General features: G+C 43.9%; 2 protein-coding genes, 2 long non-coding RNA genes and 3 other non-coding genes across 12 annotated transcripts in view; 5 read left to right on the plus strand and 2 right to left on the minus strand.

Moving 5' to 3' along the window:
- Positions 1-21,106, plus strand: part of RNASE4 (ribonuclease A family member 4) — a 22,511-nt gene continuing 1,405 nt past the window's right edge. The window contains 2 exon segments of one of the 3 annotated variants that reach the window (NM_001261770.1): positions 1-37; positions 5,696-5,868. The gene's annotated coding sequence lies outside the window, so the exon portion shown is untranslated. 3 annotated transcript variants of the gene reach the window in all.
- TRNAT-UGU (transfer RNA threonine (anticodon UGU)) lies at positions 2,803-2,875 on the plus strand. Its single transcript has one exon. It is a non-coding gene; the product is annotated as a tRNA-Thr (tRNA).
- TRNAY-GUA (transfer RNA tyrosine (anticodon GUA)) lies at positions 4,392-4,480 on the plus strand. The gene is given in 2 exon segments: positions 4,392-4,428; positions 4,445-4,480. It is a non-coding gene; the product is annotated as a tRNA-Tyr (tRNA).
- Positions 5,128-5,199, plus strand: TRNAP-UGG (transfer RNA proline (anticodon UGG)). Its single transcript has one exon. It is a non-coding gene; the product is annotated as a tRNA-Pro (tRNA).
- On the plus strand, positions 5,719-16,071 carry ANG (angiogenin). Of its 4 annotated transcripts, XM_077940571.1 has the most exons (3): positions 5,719-5,868; positions 14,916-15,039; positions 15,430-16,071. In XM_077940571.1, exon 3 carries the CDS (start codon positions 15,448-15,450, stop codon positions 15,886-15,888), a length of 441 nt encoding a protein of 146 aa, XP_077796697.1. In that variant the 5' UTR covers positions 5,719-5,868; positions 14,916-15,039; positions 15,430-15,447; the 3' UTR covers positions 15,889-16,071. The 4 variants fall into 4 exon arrangements, with proteins under 4 accessions (XP_077796697.1, XP_077796696.1, XP_077796698.1 ...); XM_077940570.1 differs by lacking the exon at positions 14,916-15,039; XM_077940572.1 differs by lacking the exon at positions 14,916-15,039 and having other exon boundaries at positions 5,719-5,806.
- Positions 12,420-21,106, minus strand: part of LOC144330153 (uncharacterized) — a 64,598-nt gene continuing 55,911 nt past the window's right edge. Inside the window, exon 2 of the long non-coding RNA XR_013396066.1 lies at positions 12,420-14,151. This is a non-coding gene — a long non-coding RNA (uncharacterized LOC144330153). The remainder of the gene's footprint in view (positions 14,152-21,106) is intronic.
- Positions 15,430-21,106, minus strand: part of LOC144330156 (uncharacterized) — a 13,837-nt gene continuing 8,160 nt past the window's right edge. The window contains exons 3-4 of the long non-coding RNA XR_013396069.1: positions 20,936-21,043; positions 15,430-15,632 (exon numbers count right to left, since the gene is read on the minus strand). This is a non-coding gene — a long non-coding RNA (uncharacterized LOC144330156). The remainder of the gene's footprint in view (positions 15,633-20,935; positions 21,044-21,106) is intronic.

Consider the following 21,106-nt stretch of genomic DNA (forward strand, 5'->3'; position numbering starts at 1 on the left):
AGAATTGCTTGAACCTGGGAGGTGGAGGTTGCAGTGAGCCGCAATTGCACCACTACACTTCAACCTCGGCAAAAGAGTGAGACTGTATCACGCAAGGAAAAAAAAAAAAAAAAAAAAAAAAAGCCGGCGCGGTGGCTCACCCCTGTAATCCCAGCACTTTGGGAGGCCGAGACGGGTGGATCACGAGGTCAGGCGATCGAGACCATCCTGGCTAACACGGTGAAACCCCGTCTGTACTAAAAATACAAAAAAATTAGCAGGGCGTGGTGGCGGGCGCCTGTAGTCCCGGGAGGCTGAGGCAGGAGAATGGCGTGAACCCAGGAGGTGGAGCTTGCAGTGAGCCAAGATCGTGCCACTGCACTCCAGCCTGGGCGACAGAGGGAGACTGTCTCAAAAAAAAAACAAAAAAACAAAAATATATGTATATACACACATATATATATAAGGAAGACAAGGTATGAAGCTCTAATGGATGTTTAATTTCAGTTCCAAAAAGAGAGAAAAAAATAGAGTAAAAACAATATAGGAGGCTGGCTGGTCTGAGTGCAGTGGTGTTTACAACTAATTGATCACAGTCAGTTACAGGTCTTTCTGTTCCTTCTCCACTCCCACTACTTCACTTGACTAGCCTAAAATATATATATATATATATATACACACACACACACACACATATATATGTATATATAATATAGGAGAAGATAATGGCTACTATTAGTTAAAATGTATCCCCCCTAAATTTATATGTTGAAGCCCTAATCTCTAGTATCCCAGAATGTAACTGTATTTGGAGATAAGGCATTTAAAGAGGAGATTAAGTTAAAATGAGGCCATTAGGGTGGGCCTGACTGGTGTCCCTATAAGGGGAGTAAATTTAGACACAAAGAGAGGCACTAAGGGTGTAGACCTACAGAGGGACTGCCATGTGAGGCGGCAGCAAGAGGCCAGCCATCTCTAAGTGAAGGAGAGTGGCCTCAGAAGGAACAAAACCTGCCAACACCTTGGTCTTGGATTTTTGACCTCCAGGACTGTGAGGAAATGCATTTCAGTTGTTTAAGTCGCCCAGTCTGTGGTATTTCATTATGGAAGCCCTAGCAAACTAATACAATGACTGAGAATTATCCAGAGCTAAAGAAAAACAGTAGTATATGGATTTAAGAAAACCCATATCCAAAAACTTGACACTGATACCGTATTTGGAAAAACGTGGGTTTTCCCTATGATATCCTGTACTCCTGTTTTAAGTTTCCAAACGGAAAGCTTCCTGGGCCATGCATCTGATTGGTGGAGCCCACGTCACAAGCTCATTCTCAGTTACAGCTGGGAAAGCAAGTGTGCTAGGACAGACTTACTTATAATATGTGAAATATCCACATGTAAGGAGAATTTTTAAGGGATGTTGGACACACACTAATGTAACATACGCCTGTAACAGGGCTCTTCAAAGCTTACATTCTAGTCTCGGCTGTTTCCTCTGTATTCTTTTCCTTCAAGAGTGCATGACTCGTAGAGTCTCTAACTCAATGGATGACTTATGTAATTTGATTAATTCATCTATCAATTCATGAAACTCTACACACAAGAGTATTCTGGCTATCATACAATTCCCGTGAACTGCTCCATCTTCACTTGATATTCAGCTTACCTAAATCCTAGCATCACCCCTCCGCCCTCTCCAGATACCCTGAAGAGGTAGGCTTCCTTTTTTCTGTAAGTATTATCTTGCCTCTTAAAGACATCTTTGAGAGTCCCCTCTCTTTCCTCCTGATTGCACTTCATATCTAGGTTCAGCAGAATCGCCCTTCCCTGTATCTCTCTCACTCATCCCTTCCTTTCTAGTCCCATAAGGATTACCTTTTTGCAGCTTTATGTTTGAGCATCTGCACCATGGCCAGTCACTGGTGTTTCTGACTCTGGTTGCTCGTCCCTTCAATTCATTCCGTAAACTCATCAATGTTTGGTGAATTTCTATTTTCTTCTACAAATCTTCTCACCTGCTGCCCCAGCCAGTGTTTCCTTGAATGTCTCAGTCTTTTTCTCGGACTTTGCTCGTAATTTTATTCTACCAGGGACCACCCTGCTCCAATTTTTGTCTAAGTCTTAACCTCCCTTCGTAGTGCAGCTCAGGCCAATGCTCTCTTGGAGACCCCTCCGGATGGTTCACTTTGTAAATGTGTGGACCTTGACATGGCTACCGCTCCTTCACACCTGGCACAGCTACTTTTCATTGTTTTTCTTCATGAAAATTAAAGTTCTTTTGTTCCACAAGACTGTGACAGTGACTTCAGGATAAAGATCGTATCTGGATCCCTAGTTCTTAGTGCAGAGCCTAGCACAGACTGGAATGCAGTGTTTGTTGAATGAAGGAATGAATTAAACTGCGAATTAACAAATGCCTGCTCTGGCACTGAGACTCGCAACTGTGAGTCTCAGCGGGAGACTCACAAGCAGGAAACAAAATGCGGCTGTCAGCAGTTTCAAGTGAGACCTGTGGTGAGCTCCTTCCTCTGCCGGTTTTCCTTTCTTGATTTTCAGTCTGAAGTGGGCAAGTGAAGAGTCTTTCTGTGTTAGACTGTGTCGCGTTGGGCAGATTTCTCCAGTTTTAGCATAGTAGTGGTCCCTGTCACTGGCCTTCACTTTGCACCATCCCCAGCAAGAACAAAGTCTGTGAACTGAAGTCTAATGGTTGGGAAGTGGATTGAGACGACATCCGGGTTTTACTTAGTTTCTATGCTCAGATGTTAGCAGAAGCCCTGAAAATCTTTTCCTTTTCTATGAAATGAAGACATTCTTCCTCCGTGAGGCCCTATAGCTCAGGGGTTAGAGCACTGGTCTTGTAAACCAGGGGTCGCGAGTTCAAATCTCGCTGGGGCCTTTCGAGTTTACTTTCTTGATTCAGGTTTTACTTAAATTCCTCTCCTAGTCTTTCTGAACTGACCCTGAGAGTACGTGGCAGATTATAACTTCTTGCCGCCGTTCAGAGCTTCCAAATAAACACCAGCTGAGCAGAACGTTTCCTTTAGGTTCCGGTAGTAATGCTGCTTTACCTCCTGGAATGCGGCGGAGTCCATTACACAAGCGGTGGAAATCGTCGTCAGCCTCTGCCAACGCCCTGGCTTGCGGACTGGCGGCGAGAGCCCTGCTCGCTGCCGGGAGGGAAATGGGGACAGCTAGGCGAGACAATGGCCCCTTAAGCTATTCTCAAGCCCCGGGTCTGGGCATATTTGGAGTAGAGATCAAGGTTCCCCTTCTGAAACAGGAAGAGCCAGCGATGACCGCTCTTGCCAGGTGTCCAGAAGATAGATGCACACTGTGTGGCAAGGTTTCATGTGCCAGTGGGGTTTTGGGAAATTAAGGGCCCGACTTTAGCGGCGAGACTTGGGTCACTAAATTTGATTTTGAAGCAGAGAAATGTGGCTTTCCTTTTGAATGAGCTGAAAATATTTTCTCCAAAAACGAATTCACACGGAAACACTGGGTTTGCCCAGATGTCCTCTATTTCAGGGGTTCCCAACCCTTGGGCTGCGCACCGGTCCATGGCCTGTTAGGAACCCGGCCGCACAGCAGGAGGTGAACTGCGGGCTAGCTACCAGTACCGCCTGAGCTCCGCCTCCTGTGAGATCAGCGGTGGCATTAGAATCTCACAGGAGCGCGAACCCTATTGGGAACTGCGCATGCCAGGGATCTAAACTGCTCTCTTTTTATGGGAATCTAAGTGATGCCTGATGATCTGAGGTGGAACAGTTTCATCCCGAAACCATCCCCCAACTCCTCCTCCCCGCCCCCAAGGTCCGTGGAAAAAGTGTCTTCCACGAAACCGGTCCCTGGTGCCAAAAAAGTTGGGGACCACTGCTCCATTCTACACCCTCTCCCTCCCAAGTCTGTGGACGTGTAAGCGGAAGAGCCGAGATTGGGAGGGGAGCGCAGGAAGTGAGGACACCAGAGAGCTCGGGCCTAAGCCTGGAGGCCCGCCCTCTCCGGCGTTCACAGTTGCGCGGTCAGAATTGTGTGCGTCCCACCGCGTCAGCCCCCAGTTCTCCGACGCCCAGGTGCCGGTCCCCACCCTACACACAAACACACGCATCCATGCTCGCGAGGCCCCTGGGTCCGCGCCCAGTGAGGCCAATAGGCCTCGGGCGCCCAGAGGATGCGCAGTCTCGGTATGTCCAGGTTCCAGGGGCATCTGCTCTGCTTGGGAGCCCCTCAGTGAAGCAGGGGAATCCAGCTTTAGAAAGATTGTCCTCAGAACCTTGGACGCAGGTGTTGGAACCTTGGACAAGCTGGCTTTGCGACTCTGCAATAATCACTTTCCAGATATAAACAGATTTGTTTCCCGTCTCTGGTTAAGGATGTCTTGAATAGGGATTTTTAGGAGCTTCTTTGTCGCACTCCCTTCGATAGCTCAGCTGGTAGAGCGGAGGACTGTAGTACGTAGCGTGTCGTCATCCTTAGGTCGCTGGTTCGATTCCGGCTCGAAGGAGAGGTTGATGTTTTGGGGTTTACAGTAGCTCTTCGTTTGCGCAATACATCCCTATGTTAACGTGATGAAATCTCTATCTCTTACCCTTGTCCGAAGGAAACAGCTTAGCCACGAGTTGAGCTGCGTTGATCACTCCTTGAAAAGTTGGTTACCTAGCTCTGAAAGACAGTAGACCCGAATCATCCAACCGTTGGGGGAAGGCACCGTTATCTTACCGAAGTGTGTTATATTTTGGCTTCTACGTTAAGTCCAAAGGCCGGCAGGTATATACATAGAGCGCGTCTGTCCTGGGGCTCAGTAACCTACAGCCTTGCAACCGAGCTCAGCTCTGGCCCTCGATCTCTATCTCAGACCCCTCCAGGTTCCCACCAGGCTCTAGTGAGCTTAAATCGCTTCCCGGGCTCAGTGAGACGCAAGGATGTCTAAAGTCTAAAAAGTTGCCTTCGTTCACCCCATCCTGCGTCTGGATCGAGGAGAATAAGCCAGACAATAAGCCATACTTGAAACTTGGTAAAGATGGAAGGAATAACTAAATAAGGCCAAAGGGAAATGTCACAACAAAGAAAAAAAACAAAAACAGAAAAACCTTCAGAACGGCAGGCGGAAAACAGAAATTCAGAGTAATATGAAGCCACCTCTAACACGGTGGCTCGTTGGTCTAGGGGTATGATTCTCGCTTTGGGTGCGAGAGGTCCCGGGTTCAAATCCCGGACGAGCCCTCAGGTTTACTGTTTTTTCCACCCTCTTTTGGCAACTACTGAAAAAAGTTTCCGTTAAATTTGAAATACAGACTGTCTCGTTTTGGGCTGTCCTGCTAAAGAAAGCAGCACCAAATAAGTACGTGGCAGATGGGGCTGCCGACCAGTGTCAAGACCGAGCTTCATGGGTTCCTGGACACTCAGCCAGGAGTAGTCTCCTAAGGGCCGCCTGGCTCTTGGGAGCAGAAGCCAGTTTCCCGCCATCTGCTCTCCGTGGAGGCAGTGCGCTCGCGGCTGCTGCCCGTTGGGTTCCAGCTGAGGAAGGAGCGTGGATCCTAGACTCGTTCTTTGCCTGGGGTGCCCCTGCGGCCCCTGGGGAGGGGCTGCTGCAGCGCCAGCTCCAAGGGCGGATGCAGGCGGGAGAGGCCTCCTGGGAGAAGCAGGGCGCGGTCCCAGCTACGCAGAGGCTCGTAAGCCTACCCTCCACTCCTCACCACGCCCCCATCTCCGTCCGGGTACACACACTCACGCAAGCACGCCACTCCACCCAGATGCAAGGCAGGATTCAAAAGAACATCTTTGCGTTTTCTACGGCCTCCCCATCGTCGTACTAGGGAGGAAGAAGCTGGTGAGAAACAAAACTTCTTTCTACCGTCCTGCCCATTTCTGCCAACTTGTTCAGAGGCCGAGGTACGTTCACACTCCTGCTCCTCTTGCTCTTTGGTAGCTACATCAGGGGCGTTGTGGCCGGGGAGTTCTTTCCTAGTAGAAGCAGCTTGGGACTCCTCGGGGAGGCTTTTGCGGGACTGGGCTGGAGAGGGAGGAATGGGGAGGGAGGTGAAAGTCCAGTATTTGTATGAGTTAAGGACTTTACATTCCCACTCAGGTTTTTACTTTGCGCAGCTGGGCAGAGATGCCAGCTTCTATTGATTAGTAGGCTTGGAGGGGGACCACAGAATCGCCGAACCTAAGGGAAGCCCTAGGAGGTCTGCACTTGCCCACAACTAAGAAAGCTTTGCTTGTTATTCAGGTTAATCACCAGATTTTTGAAGGAGGCCTTAGTTTTTGCAAGCGTAACTAACATTTGGGGATCGGTATTTTCTGTTTACTCTCCTCTGCCTCCCCACCCTTAACCCACCCTCAACAAATGTTGTGCAATTCTTGGAGACACTTGCCAACAGCCTCTTTAAGCCTTCCTACTGGAAGGCTGGGATCCTCCGTTTTTTCACTCTGAGACAGCACGTCAAATGCTAACAGCAGCACATGAGTAAAGCGCAACATCTTTATTAAAACAATTTCAGCACCACTCAGGGGGCTAAGGAAATCTCAGATGAGCCAAGATCCTCCCTCCTGACAGTGAGAATCTTATAATCAAGTAATAATGTAATCAATAGAAACCCAAGTGACATATGTATCTGCAGCACAGGACCACCTTCCCAGAAGCAGCCGCAGGTATTCCAAGACTTACTTAACCACAGAGCCACTAATTAGTTTTGCAAGAGGATAGGTTTGTTACATACGCTTCAATTCAAGCAATTCTTTTACGGATGACAAGCAGAGTAAAATATTTTTTGAATTTATGGTAATAGTCACTGTAGGTTTCCTTTGAACAGCAACTTTCAGTGGCCCCTTTAAAGTTAGCTTTGATTGTCTAGACAGTACTAGTATGGAAAATAAAAGTTGTGTGGACCTGGCACGATGGCTTATGCTTGTAATCCCAGCACTTTGGGAGGCCGAGGTGGGTGGATCACGAGATCAGGAGTTCGAGACCACCCTGGCCAAGACGGTGACACCTCGTCTCTACTAAAAATACAAAAATTAGCTGGGCACGGTGGTGAGCTCCTGTAATCCCAGCTACTGGGGAGGCTGAAACACGAGAATCCCTTGAACCTGGGAGGCAGAGGTTGCAGTGAGCCGATAGCCTGGGTGACAGAGCAAGACTCCATCTCAAAACAACAACAACAACAAAAAAAACAGTTGTGTGGTGCATTGGAAAGCTTCTAGTCCCGCGAATGCCATGAGTTAGTTCCTTGGGCAATACATGTCTCTTTCTCTGTTCCTCAGTTGCCTTTTCTTTAGTATGAGGGGTGGACAGACGGTCTCAGAGGCCCCTCCCACTATTGTTCTGTGACTGCATGGAGTGGTGCGATGTTAGAAACAGGATATGAGGCACTCTAGTAATGTGGAGACGAACTATAGTTTGGCAGAGAGGATGGAAAAAATCATTCCAGGAAAAGAGGAATGGCTTTAGCTATTGCTGACAGCAGATAATCAGGTTACAAGCAGGCAAGTATAAGAGGTTTGCCAAGTTATTGTTGGAAGCATTTGTCACTGTGACTCAAATTAAAGTAGATGGATAAAAAAGTGGACCAGTGGAGGCCAGTGAAACCTTTCTTTAGGAGTTTTTATTTAATCTGTATTTAAGCAGATTCTCTGTAATTCTCTGTAAACAGTTATTCCCAGAAGAATGCCATGAAATACCTGGGAAAGAGGGAGTGGGCACAAAGCCCAGAGTGGGTTGAAAAGCAAATGTTTAATTTTTGTCTTTGTTTGGAAATACAGGCGTGTCAGCAGGACTTTGTCCCCACTGTCCTTCAGTCAGTAGTGTTGCCACTTCCTGGAGACGTGGTTCTTCTTTTCACGGGGGCTTTTCCTTCTTTACCTGTTACTTCCATTACTGATTAAGTTTCATGCTTATAGACCTAAACTGTTAGAATAATAAAGAAATTTAGAAACTATTTAGTCCATTGTTCCCATCATCTAATTTTAGTCCTGAGACAGAATGAAACATAGATACTCTGTATGAAGGAGGAAAGTGCTCCAACACTAGAGTCCTTGGAAACAGGACCCATGCATCCCGTGTCTGTGTGCAGGGACATTATTGGCTTGAGGGAGAGAGAAAAAAATCTCCAGGAAAGGGGAATGACTTTCAAGTTAAAACTGTCTGAACATTTAAAAAATATATGAAGTTTTTTTGCAATTGGCAATTCCTTCATTTGTACTAAAATTACTGACAAAGATGTGATGTTCCTTAATCATAGAATATAATTCCTTGTTGTATTTTAAAACACAAATGACTAAGTACCTAGATGCATTCTAATGAAATAGTAATTTTTCCCCCAAACCCTACTTTTTGTTTCAACAAAACTTCCTTGTGCCAAGTTTAAAAGAAAAACAAAAAACTGTCTTTTGGCGTTGTGGGCAGATTGTGAGTCCTCCAAAGGTTGTCCAGTAAAGGCCCAGAGGCAGAGAAGGGACCTGACTATATTCAGAGGCTGCTGGTTGCCCCAGCCCAGCACTACTGCAGAACTCTAAAATCAGAGGCTGCTCTGTTTGTGTGAGTTGGTGCTTGAATTGGAGCTTCAGGCCATGGCGCTGTGTGTATGCAGGCACATGTGGGTTGTATGTTGTGGCGGAGTTCCGCTTTTCGGGACTCAAAAAGAGGTGGTGTTGCTTGAGCTAAGTCTGGAAAGATGGGTCAGTTTTCTCCTTGTTTACAAAGGGTTCAAAGTCTGACTCCACCATTCCTCTGCTGTTTGTTCTTAGAGTTTCCTCATGAGCAGAGCATATTTACATAATGCCTACCTCACACAGTTCTGGTGCTGGTTGAATGTAGTCATGTATGTGAGAGCTTCACAAAATGAAAGACTGCACTGAATATTATAATGATTGTGATTTCAAGTGCATTTGTTTCACTAGCAGGCAGCCTGTCTTTCTTGACAGCTTCTCAAGTGCAGCCAGACTGAATACTTGCAGGTAGGTGGATGACAACCGAGGATTGAGGATTTTTAAAAAGATAACACTGTCCTAGATCCAACACCACTGTGGGCAAATGCTGGGGGTCTGTGAAACAGTTGGTACCCTGCTGCTGTCTGATATTGGTAACTATGAGATCTATAAAGTGATCCTGGTGACCTTTGGCCCACTGTTTTTACGCAAGCAATGGATCTACAGCCCTGCTTTGATGGTGGAGATAAGCAATTTTGCAACTACATTATAAGGACCAGACGATTGAATGTTCAGGGTTAGTCTCTTGTGGACAGGTAAAGATGGAAGAAGGAGAAACCCAGGAAACATGGCAAGCCTACTTTTGGGGGTTAGAAGCTGAGAGGTTGAGTGTAGGGGGAGGGGCAGTGTACTAATAGCTGTCACACAACCTTCTCTAGAAGTGCTTTCCTGGCTGTGTGAAATCGATGGAATAATGTGCTTAGCATCCATTCGTGAAACCAAATGATGTGATATGATACATAGAATGTGATATGATAAATGATAAATAGAAAGTACAGTGGAAAAGCCTCTTACTGGAAGACCATATCTTACTCTGTGACATCTTCCAAGGCAGTTCTTGGAGTTGGCCCAGGGAGATCAGAGATGCTATCTTATGGATCCAGACTATTATGTGTGAATAGTGAAACCTCAGTCCTGCCATGGACAAGAGTAAGCACCACAGACAGCAGAAAAAGGTAACTTTTGGACAGAAGGCCATGTTTCTCACACTTTGTCTTCCAGAACAAATCTCTAATCCATTCAGGTAGGTTAATATCTAACCCAATCATGCCCAGCGAAAAGGTGAATGACCCTCCTCGTTCGTTCAAGAGCAGTGTCCTTGGTTTTCATGTCCCTGCCAGGATTGGGGGTCCTTAGCTCTATTCTCTCCACCCCCTTATTAGAACACTATATAATCAGAACCTGGAGAGGCCTCCAGGTTCACACAGCTAGAACCCGTCTCCAGGAACAAACAGCTGGAACCATCTCCCATTGAAGGGAAACTGCCAGGTTTTTGTAAGATTCTTCCTCCTGGGTAATCTATTGTTCTATTTGTTTTATATATAATTTCTAGTCATCTATCCATTTTAATGAAGCCATTTTCCTACCTTTAAAGCCTCTGGGCTCAAGCTCATGAATTAAAAAGGAAATTGATCAGATTCTAAAGTTTAAAATGAAAACAGGTTTCCTTTGGGATGGCCTATATGTGGATAAAGAGAAATTAATGAGACTGGGAGCAAGTGGAAGTTTAGGAGGCATTTCTAAATTGTGATAAAATCCCCAAAGGCTTGGGGGAGCCATTTGCCGAAGGGCATCGGGAGTCCTCCCACGTCGTCCACCTCTGTTACAGGCATTACACGTGGCTTAACAAGGAAAGAAACAGAAAGTATGTTTTTAGCATTCTTTCCTTCTAACCTTCTCTGCTAATTTCTTTTCTTAGAAAAGTTTTGGATGCTCTTTGAAAACAAAGTGGAACACATCCCAAGATCAAAAGAAGGCTCACTGGCAGGCTGAAGGGAAGAAGGAAGGAAAAGCAATAAAGGGATGATAATGCCTTGGGTGTTAGGCTCTCACTTTGGGGGATTTTGCCCTAGGATATATAAAAGCGTGAAGCCACATTGATGAAAATGATAACTATAGTTACTCATCATAGACTGTCAAGTTAACTCACTGGTGTGTAAAATTTGATGAATCTCTTGAATATTGAACATTGCCTGTGGGGAGAGGGAGACAATATTAATCCTTGTGAAAACTAAGAGATTCATTTGATACAGAAGATAAAGTTACTCTAAAGAACAGATGGGGCCAGGTGTGGTGGCTCACACCTGTAATCCCCGCACTTTGGGAAGCCAAGGTAGGCAGATCACCTGAGGTCAGGAGTTCGAGACCAGCCTGGCCGACATGGTGAAACCCCCTCTACACTAAATATACAAAATTAGCCGAGCATGGTGGCAGCCGCCTGTAATCCCAGCTACTCGGGAGACTGAGGCAGGAGAATTGCCTGAACCAGGGAGGAGGAGGTTGCAGTGAGCCGAGATAGCACCACTGCACTCTAGCCTGGCCGATAGAACAAGACTCCATCTCAAAAAAAAAAAAAAAAAAAAGAGAAAAGAAAAGAAAAGAAAAAGAACAGAGAACAGCTGGGGCTAATTCCACTGACAAAAAGCTGACAGACAGTTACATGTTTGGGTATAGAAGGATATGTCTATAGGACTTTCGCCACCAGATGTGAGGCTCTGCACCCTTGGCTTAGGCAGATTCACTTTTACACCACAAATAATATATCTCTTACTGGTTTTCTCCCAATTCCATTTTACCTTGCTTTTTGAGAAATTTAGAGTTGAATATATTGAGAAAGTTTTGAGTGAGGGAGCAGATGTTAGATATTGGTGGTTTTGGTGTACGCTTGCTGAGATTTGGCTCCTGGATGTCTTAGGGAATCAAGATTACAGTAAGCCCGGGCAAACCTTAGCTGACTTGTTACAAAATGAATGTGCATATTCTGCAAATCAGAAGCAAAGATACCCTTTTACCTCTGCAGACTGGGATGTGAGGGCCTTCATACTTAAAAAACAAGTGGCTTTTTAGGAGGCAAAGCCCCCGTGTAGTCCAGTGCTTTACCTAGAGGTGTTATGTGAGCGTGGCTTACACATTGAGCCTTATGGGATGATGCATCTTAATGAGATTGGGCCACAGGTCACCCTGTCATCTCCTTGTTTCAGTTGGTGCCTTGTGCCCCCAACTAAACTTACACAAAATTTGTCTTTGTAACTGAAGGTCACTGGACCTTTGCTATTGAAACTAGCAAAGCCTCTATTATGCTTAATGAGAACCATGAAACTTCAGATTTTTAGAGCTAACAACTCTCTTATTTTCTTGATGGACAGGCCTGGAGAGAAAAATGAAGTCAATTATTTAAAAACTATTAAGGGGTATAATAAGGCAAGCATGTTGATTCAAGGTGAATAATATGAATTCTGTAGAATATACACCAGTAAGAAACACTCACAAGTAAATAGTCCATTGTTCATCCAGGATCACATGGGTAATGGCATGCTTGGAAATGGCACCTGTGAAACCTGACAACAGGTCGATCTTCATTTTGTGATATCATTATGGGTAGATCCTGAGCTTTGTGGCTTTTACTTTGGCACTTATACCTGGTAAGGTGTCCTTGGTCTTAATATCTAATGCAGAGAGGGTTTGGACAGAGATTCTAAACAGGCTCACCAGCTCATACTCGCTTCTGTGAACAGCAATATCCCCACCAGTTACACAGCATTGGCACCTCTTCCAAGTCCGGTCTCTTTCCTAGAGGAGACATTAGTAACATTCCTATCCACCACTGCCACCTAATGACTCTTTTAGGTACTAGCAGCTCTGGTTCCGCTCCCTGATTTTTTGAATTCTGGGATTCTGGCACTAGGCAGAGGGATGTTGACTATGTAAGAGACTTTTGACATTAGAAGTCAGTATTTGTTCATTACAGAGCAAGAGATTTAATTGATTACAAATCAATAAAACTTTGATAAGATCTTCCAAAAAACTAGAAACAGGAAACACACGCAGGAGACTGAAAAGCATGATGTAAATGTAAAGAACTTGGGAAGTGGGTGGCTTGGCAGCCCAGCAGCTATATTGGAGCAACTGCATGAGTGAATACTTGTTACTCCTTTAGGGCTGGCTCTCCATTCTGCAATCATGTACCTCTTTCTTGATAAACTCCCAAGAACACACTTTCAGCATGGAATTGCAGACTTTTAGAGATAGCAACTCGTCTCAAGTATAGACAAATGTCAGTGCAGACAAATTTGATACACTGCTGAAGAATACCAAATTATATGGTAAGGAATTTTTCATTCCACAATAATGAAGTAAATAGCAGCTGGAAATGTTTGCATTAAGTTCATAGGTTATAATTTGTAATGGAATCAACACCAAATGCAAATTAGAAAGAGAGCTCACTTTGCTCACCCCACATTTCTTCCCATGTAACCATAGAACACTGGAGTCCTGTGTCTTTCTAGATCCACAGTCTTGCTCTCAGAACAGGCTAGCCACAGCACAGGCCTAGTGCTAGGACCCATGGCCTTTTTAAGCTCAGACTCCCTTCTGTGGACAGCAACATCCCCCACAACTTGTACAACCTTGGTGCTTCCGGCAAAGGCTACAGAACTATTTGATATGAAGATGTTCATTGACTTACACACAAGAGAAGCACCAAATAAAAAATTAATAATTAATTTAGTGTCTATGAAAGTGTACCATTTATTTTTACGTTTAGGGGTCATAAGAATTGTATTACATAAGAATGTAATACAATTTGAAGATCAGATTTTTCTCCCTTTGTGAGAATTTCTCAGTATGTGTGATGACTACCAAGAAATCATAGCCAGTCATAAATTCAATGAGTTACTCATAAATGAACAATTTGAAAAGCAAAATTCCAAAAATCAGGTAAAATTTTACAGTGAAAAGTTATTTTTGTTGTCAAATATAGGGGCATTCACATATATTAGATATAATGTGGGTTAGATCTGTAATGATTTTTAAAGGCTCTGAATGGTCTTTAAAATTTTCTCCAAAGAACTAAAGGTATAGTCAGAAACTACTTGTTGCACATACCAAATACTTTTCAATTCTCTAATCTTGAACTTTCATAAGAAATAGAATCTTAAAAGTTCATAAGAAATTTGCTTTCTATTTTGTTATAATTCATATTTGTTTAGTTCTATTGTCAATGATCAGTCATTGAGTTAAAATTAAGCTCCAGGAAGAAGCACCGTATTTACCTAAAGCATCTACCTAAAGGTGAGTGTCTGTGATGCACCATTCCTGGGATGTGTGCGTTCTAGAGTTTGAGAGGGACAGCTCTTGAGAGGTGATGGCAGGAATCCTCTTTTTCTCTTCTTTTGAGGAAGATGTTAAGAAATCATTAGAGCAAACTGTAAGGCCTTTGATTTGATAAAAAAAAAAAAAGTCTAAGGCATTTTTTTACCACATGGTAGCACCTTTTGCCTGTTGTGTAACAGCATATGTACATATGCAGGAGAAACTAGAAAATATTATCTAGAATAATCTCAATTGCTTCCAATGTGAGAAGCTCCTAAGAATAAGCTCATATTCCTCTTTCTTCTCTGTAAGGGTTGATTCCAGACCCATCTTCCAAACATCGCGTGTCTTCTTCCATGCTCCTCCCTCTTCTTTCTAAATGGTACAGAACAAATTCACCTTTGGCCATGAACCACCTACTTCTTGGGGAAGTAGGTCTGCTTCCCCTCAACTCAGGATGCAACTGCTTTCAACTGCTTTCTTCACATTAGCTGAGTAATTAGCTAGAATTCTGTCATAAACAATTTTATGGTTGATCCTTCTCTGGGCTCTGGATTCCCTAAAACAGAGGTCCCCAAATCCCGGTCTGTGGCCTGTCCGCCTGAGCTCTGCCTCCTGTCAGATCAGCAGGCAGCATTAGATTCTCACAGGAGCCGGACCCCTCTATTGTGAACTGCACATGTGCGGGATCCAGATTGTGTCCTCTTTATGAGACCCTAAATTAAACTAATTCTTGATGATCTGAGCCAGAACGATTTCATCCTGAAACCATCCCCCACCCATCCATGGAAATACTGTCTTCCACAAAAATGGTCCCTGGTGCCAAAAGTGTTAGAGACCACTCCCCTAAAACTCTCTCTTCTTATCTCTCACCTCCTGTATTACTATCTCATCTCAGTACACTGAAGCCCCCATCCTTTCCCCATGGATGCCTCATTTCCTATTAGGGAGGCATTTGGTATGTCTTTTTTTTTGACAGAGTCTGCCTCTGTCGCCGCCCAGGCTGGAGTGCAGTGGCGCGATCTTGCTCACTGCAAGCTCCACCTCCCTGGTTCACGCCAGTCTCCTGCCTCAGCCTCCCAGGTAGCTGGGACCACAGGCGCCCGCCACCACGCCCGGCTAATTTTTTGTATTTTTAGTAGAGATGGGGTTTCACTGTGTTAGCCAGGATGGTCTCGATTTCCTGACCACGTGATCCGCCCGTCTCGGCCTCCCAAAGTGCTGGGATTACAGGCCTGAGGCACCGCGCCCGGCCGTCATTTGGTATGTCTGAATGTGCGTCAGGACCTAGTACAGTCCCTGGTACCCAGTAGGGACCTATGTAATGTTCGTTATTCAATTAATTAATAAGTGAATTAGTGAGAGTGGATTTTGTAATGTAACGACTGATAGAGAAATACTCAGTGATTCTAAGGGATAGGAAAGAATGGTTGGAGCTAGAGGTTGTGCTCAGGAAACTATTAAATAGACCTTCCAGAGGAATGGATTCAGAACAGGTGTAAGGTTAATGAGAAAGGGAGAATAGAATATATAATTTGGTGGCGGAAAAGATCTGATTCATGATGCCGTGTCAGAGAGAAAAGCTCCTGTCCTTTTTGCCTGATTTGGTGATGCTGTTCTTGCATCTACCATTCCTCCTTTTGCCCTTGGCAGGAGCCTGTGTTGGAAGAGATGGTGATGCGCCTGGGCCTTTTCTTGTTGGTCTTCATGCTGGGTCTGGGTCTGACCCTACCCACCCTGGCTCAGGATAACCCAAGGTACAGAGACTTCCTGGCCAAGCACTATGATGCCACACCACAGGGCCGGAATGACAGATACTGTGAAAGCACAATGAGGAGACGGCATCTGACCTCACCCTGCAAAGACATCAACACCTTTGTTCATGGCAACAGGCACCACATCACGGCCATCTGTGGAGATGAGAATGGAAGCCCTTATGGAGGAAACCTAAGAATAAGCACGTCTCCTTTCCAGGTCACCACTTGCAAACTACGTGGAGGATCCCCCCGGCCTCCATGCCAGTACCGAGCCACACGGGGGTCCAGAAACATTGTTGTTGGTTGTGAAAATGGCCTACCTGTCCACTTGGATGAGTCCATTTTCCGTCCGTAACCAGCGGGCCACTGGTCAAGTGTCAAGTGCTGGCTCTGCTGCCCTTGCCTTACATTTCCCCTCTGCACCCTAGAACAGTGTGGCAACATGCATTGCCAAGGGCCCAAAGAAAGAGCTACCTGGACCTTTTGTTTTCTGTCTGACAACATGTTTAATAAATAAAAATGTCACTGATATCAGTAAGAATCAGAGTCTTCTCACTGATTCTGGGCATATTGATCTTTCCCCCATTTTCTCTACTTGGTTGCTCCCTGAGAGGACTGCATAGGATATAAATGCCTTTTTCTTTTCTTTTCTTTTCTTTCCTTTCCTTTTTTTTTTTTGAGACGGAGTCTCACTCTATTGCCAGGCTTGAGTGCAATGGCACAATCTTGGCTCACCACAACCTCTGCCTCCTGGGTTCAAGTGATTCTCCTGCCTCAGCCTCCCAAATAGCTGGGATTACAGGCATGTACCACCATACCTGGCTAATTTTTGTGTTCTTAATAGAGACAGGGTTTCACCATTTTGGCCAGGTTGATCTTGAACTCCTGACCTCAGGCAATCCACCCACCTTGGCCTCCCAAAGTGCTGGGATTACAGGCATGAGCCTCCGAGCCTGGCCACTTTTACCTTATCAGTCAGTTTTTTACAAGTCATCAGGGAGGTAGATTTTACCTTTCTGTGAGGGAAAGAATGGTAAGTTGATCTACAGAGATGGAAAAATTCCAGGGCTCATAGCCACTAAGCAGAATTTTTAAGAGAGGCAAATTGTTTTTTTCTGTCAAATAATAAGCTAATATTACTTCTCCAAATATGAGACCTTCAGGAGGAGTTTCCAAGGACCAAGTACCAACATACCAACAGATTATTAGTTTCTCTCTCTCTGTTACACACACACACGCGCGCGCGCGCACACACACACACACACACACATACACATACAGATATGTAATCCAGCACGAATACCAAAATTCATTCAGGGTAGCCACCTTTTTGTCTTAAGCGAGAGATAGTTTTGATGTTTGAGTGGATTGCTCCCAGGATATTCTCTTGTCATGGTTATTTTATGTAAAATTCAAAAACCAATTACATTATTTACTCTGTAATCTTTTACTTAATCAGCTAATGTCTGGCAAGTGTGATGTTTTGGGGAAGTTACAGAAAGATTCCGGCCAGGTGCTGTGGCTCACACCTGTAATCCCAGCACTTTGGGAAGCTGAGGCAGGCAGATCCTGAGGTCAAGAGATCAAGACCATCCTGGACAACATGGTGAAACCTTGTCTCCACTAAAAATGCAAAAATTAGCTGGGCGTAGTGGCATGTACCTATAGTCCCAGCTATTTGGGAGGCTGAGGCAGGAGAATCGCTTGAACCCAGGAGGCAGAGGTTGCAGTGAGCCGAGATCACGCCACTGCACTCCAGCCTGGGCGACAGAGCGAGACTCCATCTCAAAAAAAAGGAAAGATTCCCAGTTTATCCCTTATTCTTCCTCAAGATTTGTTGTAAAGATAACTTAGGTTAACACTCTGTTTGTAAAATACACTGTTCAATCTACAGACTCAGTAGTCAGCTTCTTGTTACCTAATTTCTGTTAACAGGTACCTGGATATGTTATTTAGAAAGTAGTTGCCAATAAATTAGTTATAAATCACCAGTTTCACTGCCTTCTGAACACATAATTATTGTGGTCTCAGTATTCCCTATGGTGGCTTCTCCTACTCCTGGTATTGCCCTGAAATGGGCCAAAAGCCCTGGCTCCCCAATGCTCAGGTTATAGAACGCTGTCCAGGTGCCACCTAGGAGAGCCCAGCCTCACTGAAAGTATTCAAATTTAGGAATGGGTTTGAGAAGTAGGTTGCTGGTGTGTGCTCAGCACAGGAATCTCTCCTCCTTCGGTTAGTCTATTTCAAAACTGAAAACACTGTCATTCCTTAAGAAAACAGGAAAAAGTATTCCAAACCTCTCTTACTAGAAAATTTGCCATATTACCAAATCTCAAAAACTCTCAGGAAATGAGAAAGTCCCAGTTTCTGGTAAACTATTTGGGCCCTTTTCTTAAGTTTTCTAACCAGTGCTATTTTCTTGAGGTGAGGCAAAGTTACTCAAGATCATTGCTCCCACTCAAGGCCTTGATAGGGCAAGTCAAAGGCATGGACCGTTATTATATTGATCACATCATAAGCTGTGAAAACTCACATCTTCTCCAAACATCTATTGGAGCATTATCATTGCATAGTTTGCTCTGGTGTTAAGGGAAATGGCTATTTCACAGGAAATCACATGGCAGTGGGATGGGGGTGTTTCCTGAGCTGCTGATGGTACTGGCATCTGGGCAAGCATTCCTAGTCCTTTTTGGTCTGGGCCTCTTGTTCTATCACAACCACAAGCTGTTTAAAATAAAATGTCAAATCACAGGCAGGTCATTTTGTCCTGAGTGAATCATTTGAAGAATTGAAGTCTTGGTCAGCTGTGATTGTTGGCTTCGCAAGGAAAAAGAAGGAACACTCCAAAATGCTAAGTCCTTTGAAGAATAGTGACATACAAGGAAGAAAATTCCATGCAATTTGGAGAGGAAAAATTTTTCTAGGGATCTAGTAGCTGAGATATTTTATAGTTTAAAAACAGACTTCCAATATCTTGAGACTACAGTTAGCTCTACGAAATAAAGAGGAGTCAATAATATATGCAACTCTATAGTCATTCATTATTTTATCCAGATTGACAGAAGCAGAGGAAACCAAGAAAAATGGAAGTGGTATAAAAAAAATGCAGTAATTGCCAACATTTACTGAGCATTTACTATGTGCTAGGCCTTGTTATAGGCACTTAGATTTATTTTGTTTTCATAACATCCCTAAGAGGTAGGTATTGTATACGTATTTTGCTTATGAGGGAATCTGCTGAGAGAGGTTAAGTAATTTTCTCATGGTCACAGCCTCAGTCTTTTAGACCATAGTGTCAAAAGAAGTTCTTACTGTTAGTCAGGGTAGTGCAATGAAGAAAGTGTTTGGGGAAAATCCTGGCCCAAAAGTATGTGTTGAGATGATGTGGAGATCATTCAACTTTCTCTTGTAGCTACAGCTTTGAGATGCACCCATTGGTGTCCACACTGGCCTGCTGTCTTCAAATATTTCTCTATGTCTTGTTTACTTGGTTAGTGTAGAAAAGCTGACATCCTGGGTCTGCTCTCACAGGAATAGGTGAGATTTTCTCTGTAGCCAGTTATCTTGCTAAACCATATTTTTGGTCACAAAGAATCAGGATAAGAGAAAGTAGATGAAACTATGGAAACTCCAGGTGCCACCAGAAAAGCAAGCCAAAGTATATTCATCTGCTGAAGCTGTAATCCAAGTACTAAGTATACCTTCAGAAGTTGTATGCATTGTTCTTGAGGCAAAAAAGAAATCAAACATCTCCCCTTCCTCCCACAACCTCTTTACTTCTTTCTCTTCCTAACATCGTATCTCACATCTACAGCTGCGGGCACACAAATATGACATACAGCTTTATATCTTTATGCGCAAAGGCAAAAGGTAGCTATGGATAAAGGAGGTGGCATTTAAAAGAACAATATCCGTGTTTGATACTGCTTTCATTATCAGTAATCAAAAGGTAGGCTTTCAGCAGAACAAAGTAAGGTACAGGTCCCTTGGAAGCCATTTCAGTCATTCACACAGTGTGATCCACCATTATGAAGCAGAATTTGAAATCAAAAGACAATAGTACCCGTATACATCAAACTAGGAGTTCCACTGGGGTCAGTCCTTGGACTGCCCATGTAGAGTTGGGCTGCCTGACTCTCAAAACATTGCCCTTGCTAATTTGGGTTGCTCACTTCCTGTTGAATCAGGGATGATTTTTCTTTGCTGTAGTAAGTCGACCCTGCTTCACCTGCTTCACTGCAAGAGTCAAGCCGATTCACAATTCATGTCAATTCCAGGAGTGACGGCCAGATGGCAGCATCTGGCTAGTCAGTTGGTGAGTGATTCCACCTCCAATCTTGATTAAACTCTGCTGCTGGGAAGTAGCAATTCTGAGCATATATAGAGTCTTCGATATCCTGAATATTTGGGGCATGGGATGAGAGAGGCAGTAGAGGATAGTGGAAAGAGCACAGGGAATAGACTAAGATCGGCCTGGATTCCTTTCTTTAATCTGTCAATGAAAGCAACGAATGTTCAGAAACTACATGGCAATGCTTTTTTTGTTGCTGCTCTGGATTTTTTTTAATGCTATAAAATACATGCTTAGTTTTCACTGCAACAGGTGACAACACAGTGATGCTGCAACTAGAGAAGACAGACAGCTACCAACAACTATTGACAAGACAGGAGGAACATCAAGAATAGATGCAAGACAAAGCAATGTATCTCCAGGGCCTAGATTTTTTAGGTTATGTATGCATAGAAACAGCAAGGAGAAGAAGACACAATCTAAGTTTTCTTTTGAGGATATTGTGCTGTTTAAATTTATTTTTTAGACATTTCTTAGCTTTTCTTATTAGTCAATTTCATAAGCCTGGGAAACACCTTTACTCTATCCATTTAATTGCATTTGTTCATTAGTTCACTGATTTCACTTATTAGTTTATTCAAACAGTAGCTATTATCAACTGTCTTCTAAGTACTCTATCTGGGTACTCTGGTTTTTTTTTTTTTAATAGAATTAAAAGGATTTCCAAAAGGACCTGATTTTACATTAGAATTAGAATAATACCTTTTAGATTAATGTATAACATATATTATTCTGGAATTAGAATAATATATTTTAAGTCACATTAGAATAATAGCCACATGATAAAAAGAAAAGAAAAATAATAAAATTAATGACAATAAGAATAGTCATGAGAGGAAAGGCAAAGCCTAAATATTCCTCTGTCCTCTTCCTCCACCTAGATTCCCAGATGTAAGGTATTAAAAGTAGTTTACAAACTTTCTTTGACGTATCCTGAGTCTACCCAAACTGTCGGGAATTGGAGCTTCCTGGGAACCAAACACTCCCCAAAGATCATACACATACGGAATTCCCCCAAGAGACACACAACTGCAGTTGCATGTAGGTTCACCCTTTCTCTCTTTTTATACTCTGACCACACAAGCCTGGCAGCCACGCAGTCACAGCCACACAGTCAGTCCCTGACCTGTGTCATTGTACTGGCTGCAGCAACTTCTCTCTGTAAATGAGAAAGGTCTTGCTTTCAGAAAAGATCATGTTTGCAAACTACTCACTCTTGGGG

This window comes from Macaca mulatta, chromosome 7 (assembly GCF_049350105.2).
Source record: "Macaca mulatta isolate MMU2019108-1 chromosome 7, T2T-MMU8v2.0, whole genome shotgun sequence".
In the NCBI taxonomy this organism is placed as follows: domain Eukaryota; kingdom Metazoa; phylum Chordata; class Mammalia; order Primates; family Cercopithecidae; genus Macaca; species Macaca mulatta.